Here is a 6831-nt window from a genome sequence, read left to right as displayed (position 1 = left end):
AAAAAAAAAAAAAAAAAAAAACGTCTCCCTGGCCCTAAAATCTCCCTGGGATGCAGTGCCCCCAGTGGAAACATACGATTATTAATTAGTGATGTTTACCATAATTACAAGAGGAGCCAGAAGAACTGTCCCCATGCTAGCAGGATTACACTGCAGCTGCCCTAGTTTCGAATTAAGGTATATGTACTTACCTCATAGAGGCACTCAACAAATATTTATTAAACAAAAGAGTGGCCTGAAATCTAAGTATTTTATTGGAAACTCACCATCTTAACCTTTTTTTTCTATTATTTGAGACTGGATCTCTCTCTGTTGCTCAAGCTGGAGTGCAGTGAAGTGGTACAGTCTCAGCTCACTGCAACCTCACCTCCCACGCTCAAGCAATCCTTCCAACATCAGCCTCTTGAGAATTTGAGACTACAGGCACCTACCATCATTCCAGGCTAACTTTTGTATTTTTTTACACTAAGGTTTTGCCATGGTGCCAAAGCTGGTCTCAAACTCCTGAGCTCAAGAGATCTGCACATCTCAGCCTCCAAAAGTTCTGGGATTATAGGTGTGAGCCACTGCACCCCGCCTTAATCTTGTTTTAAACTGTAACTGCACTATGCTGACTTTTTTAGTGCAAGAAGTTAATAATTTGTTGCAAGGAGTTAATAATTTAGTGCAAGGAGTTAATAAAATACTAAGAAGAGTATCTAGCAAAAAGTACATGCCATGCACATTTGTTAAATAAAGACAAAAATCCTGAGTGCACTGCATTGTGTTGATGGATTTTTTTTTTTTTTTTTTTTTAAGATAGAGTCTTGCTCTGTCACCCAGGCTGTAGCGCAGTGGCAGGATCTCAGCTCACTGCAACCTCTGTCTCTCGGGTTCAAGCAATTCTCCCTCCCTCATCCTCCTGAGTAGCTAGGATTACAGGTGTCTGCTACTACGCCTGGCTAATTTTTGTATTTTCTAGTAGAGAGGGGGTTTTGCCATGTTGGCCAGGCTGGTCTTGAACTCTGGACCTCAGTTGATCCACCCGCCTCAGCCTCCCAAACTGCTGGGGTTACAGGCTTGAGCCACCTTGCCCAGCTGCATTATTTTCAATAGAAGCTGGATGTCATGGAGACGGAGGGAGGAAAGCTGCATGTTATGGGGAAGGGAGCAAGGATAGAGATTTACCTTCAGAAATAGTGGGCTTCAGTGTGAGCTCTGAAATTCATCTTGGGCAAGGGTCTTCACCTTTTAGAGTCTAAAAGGTTTCGAGTTCAAGTTTTCTGAAAATGAATTAGGGTCTCATTTTTCTCATATATTAATTTCCACGGAAATAGGAATTTACTTGTGGATGGCTGATGGAGATGCCTGTTTCTGATCCATAGCAATGCAAATCAATCTTGTTCATAAAGATGTGAATGAATTTTGTCCCAAGAAGAATGTAAATCTCTTTCAGTCCTACTTTTCATTTAAACTGGTTATAATACCTTACTGGTTTTATCATTAAGTGAAATAAAATACTTGACATTTATTTTCTATCTATATGAGAGTCATAGTTTTGCCTTTTATTTAAAAAAGTTATCCTACCAGCCTGGGCAACAGAAGGGGACCCCATATCTATTAAAAATTAAAAAATTGGCCAGGCACGGTGGCTCACACCTGTAATCCCAGCACTTTGGGAGGCCGAGGGGGGTGGATCACAAGGTCAGGAGATCGAGGCCATCCTGGCCAACATGGTGAAACCCCATCTCTAAAAAATAAAAACTAAAACAAAAAAATTGGCCAGGCCTGTGATTCCAGTACTTTGGGAAGCCGAGGCCAGCATATCACAAGGTCAGGAGTTTAAGAACAGCCTGGCCAACACAGTAAAACCCCATCTCTACTAAAAATACAAAAATTAGCCAAGTGTGGTGGCACACACCTGTAATCCCAGGTACTCGGGAGGCCAAGGTGGAAGAATTACTTGAACCAGGTAGGCAGAGGTTGCAGTGAGCCGAGACCACACCATTGCACACTCCAGCCTGGGTGACAAAGTGAGATTTCATCGGCTGGCTGCGGTGGCTCACGCCTGTAATCCCAGCACTCTGGGAGGCCGAGGCAGGCAGATCACGAGATCAAGAGATTGAGACCATCCTGGCCAACATGGTGAAACCCCCATCTCTACTAAAAATACAAAAAACTAGCTGGGCATGGTGGCACATGCCTGTAGTCCCAGCTACTCAGGAGGCTAAGGCAGGAGAATTGCTTGAACCCGGGAGGCGGAGGTGGCAGTCAGCCGAGATCGTGCCACTGCATTCCAGCCTTGCAACAGAGCAAGACTCTGTCTCAAAAAAAAGTGAGACTCCATCAAAAAAAAAAAAAAAAAAAAGGTGTTTCTCAGTAGGAAAATGCAGTGAGCCACAGCATAGGAGCACAGATAAGGCATAACTCATATTAAAGAAAGGGAAATAATATAGTCTTATTTCGCTCAGGTATGTGAAGTGGACTAAATAAGGAATGAGACTGAGAAGATAATGTAGAGGCTACTTTGAGGATCCTAGGCTGTCTGGTCATCATTCAGAGGTGGTGGGGAGCCATTAAAGGTTTTTGATCTGGAAAAGAGCTCATGCGAATTTTACATTAAAATTAACTTGGGGCCAGGCATGGTGGGTCACGCCTATAGTCCCAGCTACGTGGAAGGCTGTGGTGGGAGAATCCCTTGAGGCTACAGTGAGCTATGATGGTGCCACAGCACTCCAGTCTAGGCAACAGATTGAGACCCTGTCTCTAAAAAAAAAAAAAAAAAAAATTACCTGACAGCAGTTGCAGTAGGTAGAATACATTAAAGAGAACAATAACATACAGCCAGACAGCTGGAAATATAAAACTGGAGCTCAAAAATGTGTTAGGAATAGAAATACGGGATGGGCACAGTGGCTCACGCCCGTAATCCCAGCATTTTGACAGATCACTTGAAGTCAGGAATTGAGACCAGTCTGCACAACCTGGCGGAAACCCCATCCCTACTAAAAATACAAAAATTAGCCAGGTGTGGTGGTGCAGGACCGTAATCCCAGATACTCAAGGGGCTGATGCCGGAGAATCACCTGAACCCAGGAGGTGAGGGTTGAAGTGAGCCGAGATCATGCCACTAAACTCCAGCCATGGAGACAGAGTGAGACGGTCTCAAAAAAAAGTGGTTGGTAGAGTTTGTGTGAAATGAAAGGGTAATATTGAACGAAAATGTTTTAAGTATATTGTTTAATATCAAGGTAGAGTATTTTATATCCTCTTCCCTGCTACTGTCCCATTTCCTTCCCCACAACCCCCAAGACCCTAAGATCTTCAGTGTAGGAAGTGTCCTTCCTGCCTATTTTCTAAGCGATGGGCATGGTACTGACACAAGCTAACATTTGCTGAATAAAAAGAATATGCAAAGAAGAAAACATATTTTTCTCAGAAAGGTGTTAAAAGTGAATGATTATACTGAAGAGTTTTGATAAATGAAAAGAATTGATGGACATTTCATTGGATGGCTTTGAACCTTCTCAGGAAAGGATCTGAGGAGCTTTAAAGCATCACGTGATTGAGGGCAGGTTTGAGGGCTTAAGTAGAGTGAAACAATTTGGAATAGCTGCAGCTGAAATGTGCCTGGGAGACGCCCATATGCTTGCATGCCTTTTTTAGTGCCCTTCTGTGTATCTGGAATGCTCCCTCCAGGCCTTTTCTCCTTGCCTCTCAAAGCCTAGCTCAAATGCCACCAACTTTTCTGGGACACTTCCTTGATATTATTTCAAATAAATCATTTCTTTTTCTCTGTTTATATGTCTTTCCTGTTAATCTCACTGGATTATAAATTACTTGAAGCAAAGAAAAGGTTTGCCAGGCACTGTGGCTCACACCTGTTAATCCCAGAAGTTTGGGACCAGCCTGGCCAACATGGCGAAACCCTGTCTCTACTAAAAATACAAAAAATTAGCCAGGTGTGGTGTACAGGCGCCTGTAATCCCAACTACTCAGAGGCTGAGACAGGAGAACGGCTTGAACCAGGCAAGTGGAGGTTGCAGTGAACCAAGATCACACCACTGCACTCCAGCCTAGGTGACAGAGCAAGACTCTGTCTCAAGAAACAAAAAGAAAGAAAGAAAGGAGTATGCAGGAGAAAGATGAGTCTCCTCCCCATCTTTATCTTCCATTCTCTCTATTCTCCTTGGAGTCAACTACTGATAACCATTTATTGTGTGCCCTTTCACAATCTACAAACCAAAAGGTATCTGAAACCAGTCTCAATCAATTTAGAAAGTATATTTTGCCAAGGTTAAGGATGCACTGTGACACAGCCTCAGGAGGTCCTGAGGGCATGTCCCCAAGGTGGTCAGGGCACAGTTTAGTTTTCCACATTTCAAGGAGACATGAGGCATCAATCAATATATGTAAGATGTACATTCACTCGGTCTGGAAAGGTAGGAAAACCTGAATCATGGAAGGGCTTCCAGGTCTTAGGTAGATAAGAGACAAATGGTTGCATTCTTTCGAGATTCTGATTAGGCTTTCACTGGATACCTAATTTACAGGAATAAATCATGTATGCCTTAGTCCAGCTTAGTGAAATAGGCAAAGGAAGAAATCAGATGTGCATTTATCTCATGAGTGCAGAGGGGTAACTTTGAGTTCTGTCTGTCCTTTGTTCACAAGCAATTTCCTTGTGGGCAAATTATGAGGGACGACTGTAGCTTTTCTATCTTTGTAGCTATTTTATTCAGGAATAGAATGGAAGGCAGGTTTGCCTAACACAGTTCCAAGCTTGACCTTCTCTTTGGCTTAGTGATCTGGGGGTCCTGAGGTTTATTTTCCTCTCGCAAGTCTATGATTAATATATGTGTAGTTCTACACTTGCACATTTTCCTCCTTTTCTTGACTTAGCTATATAATCTTCAGTATGTAACTCAAAATTCCTTACCTATAACATGGACTGGTTCTGCACATTTAATAATTAATACTTTATAAGTAAATCCTACACAAAGTGTTACTATTTTTGGAAGGAGAAACAAAGCCTAGGCAAAATGTACTGTACTTTCATTCAGAACAGAGGTCTCTTGGACTCTTAACCCCAGGCTTGACCACTTTGTGCTACTGGGAGTACTCCCTTTCCTCTTCTTGACACCATCAGGAAAGGCAGGCTGAGAGTTACGCTGCTTGATTCTGCCTCGGTCTATCCCACAGGTGATCACTTACTCCAGTCATCACGTCTACAATAACTTGACTGAGGAACAGAAAGGCCGAGTGGCCTTTGCTTCCAATTTCCTGGCAGGAGACGCCTCCTTGCAGATTGAACCTCTGAAGCCCAGTGATGAGGGTCGGTACACTTGCAAGGTTAAGAATTCAGGGCGCTACGTGTGGAGCCATGTCATCTTAAAAGTCTTAGGTAAGATAGGATGCCAAGGTGAATGTCTACAGCTTATTTCTGAGGTATCTATGAGTGACAGCCATATGCATCATGGTGACATAAAACTTTATGTTCAGTACTTTGTATTATACATTCAGAGGTCACATCATCCAGTTATCTGGGAAGAAATGAGTATCTTGGCCAGGCATGGTGGCTCACACCTGTAATCCCAGCACTTTGGGAGGTCGAGGCAGGCGGATCATGAGGTCATGAGTTCAAGACCAGCCTGACCAACATGGTCTCTACTAAAAATACAAAAATTAGCCAGGCATGATCAGGAGTTCGAGACCAGCCTGACCAACCCCATCTCTACTAAAAATACAAAAAAATTAGCAGGGCATGGTGGTGCACACCTGTAATCCCAGTAACTCAGGAGGCTGAAGCAGGAGAATAGCTTGAACCTGGGAGGTGGAGGTGGCAGCCTAGGTGACAGAGCGAGACTCCATCTCAAAAAAGAAAAAAAAAAAATCTGTATTCTGTATTATAGCAATAATAAAAAATGAAAATATGAGCAATTTTCCATAGTTGTCCATTACAAAATGTAAATATTCTCTAATATTTAAGTGGGATCTTCATATTTAAGTCCTCAGATTTCAAATTCAATTGTTTTTTGACAGCAAGAGCTACTAAGTTCTACTTGCTTCTAAATTAATACATTTGTTTCAGTATCAGTAAAACCATGTTCAACTTTCCTAAAATGTCCAGTAATAGTGTGTCTTCTTTGAGAAGTAATGAGGGAGTTTCTGAGGCAGCCCCCAAAAATTACAACAGCACCACTGGTGGCAGCTGGAACTGGGGGTATGTGTGCTTAGGGTATGGAGGTGGATGTTTTTCTGGGGGTAATGTAAAGCAAGCCTACATTAATCCCCACTCAAAAGATGACCAAAGCAGATGGCTGAGAAACAACGCAATAGGACATAGTTTTTCTGTTGAATCTGGTGTTTGAGGATCTTTGAATCTTACACTTTTGCTTGTTGTTGTTGTTGCCAGTGAGACCATCCAAGCCCAAGTGTGAGATGGAAGGACAGCTGACAGAAGGAAGTGACCTGACTTTGCAGTGTGAGTCATCCTCTGGCACAGAGCCCATTGTGTATTACTGGCAGCGAATCCGGGAGAAGGAGGGAGAGGACGAACGTCTGCCTCCCAAATCTAGGATTGGTAAGTCATCTTCTCACCAATCCACTGAGCCAACAAGATAGTGCCCTATCCACAAGTTCTAAATCGGCTTTGTCAGCAACTCACTATGTGACCTGAAATACCCTGCTGAACCTACTGAACTTCCATTTTTAAAATCCATTAACTAGGACAGAAAATCTGTCTTTTCTTTCCGCAAATGACATATAAAACTCGTGAAAGAGATTAGAAAAAATGTACTACATAAATCCACTGTATCTAAATATGTTTAGTATCCCTTAAATGTTGATAAT

The 6831-nt window shown here is 42.5% G+C and overlaps 1 protein-coding gene across 1 annotated transcript in view; it reads left to right on the top strand.

Annotated features, from left to right (window-relative positions):
• The window catches only part of LOC108300688 (CXADR like membrane protein), a 131632-nt gene that overhangs the window by 114442 nt on the left and 10359 nt on the right, over nt 1-6831 (top strand). Inside the window, exons 3-4 of the mRNA XM_017523581.1 lie at nt 5182-5383; nt 6395-6562. Of these exons, the coding sequence (XP_017379070.1) occupies nt 5182-5383; nt 6395-6562 (370 nt within the window). The remainder of the gene's footprint in view (nt 1-5181; nt 5384-6394; nt 6563-6831) is intronic.

This window comes from Cebus imitator, unplaced genomic scaffold, assembly GCF_001604975.1.
Source record: "Cebus imitator isolate Cc_AM_T3 unplaced genomic scaffold, Cebus_imitator-1.0 Scaffold28, whole genome shotgun sequence".
NCBI classification, from domain to species: Eukaryota; Metazoa; Chordata; class Mammalia; order Primates; family Cebidae; genus Cebus; species Cebus imitator.
This window is presented reverse-complemented; position numbering and strand designations above follow the sequence as displayed.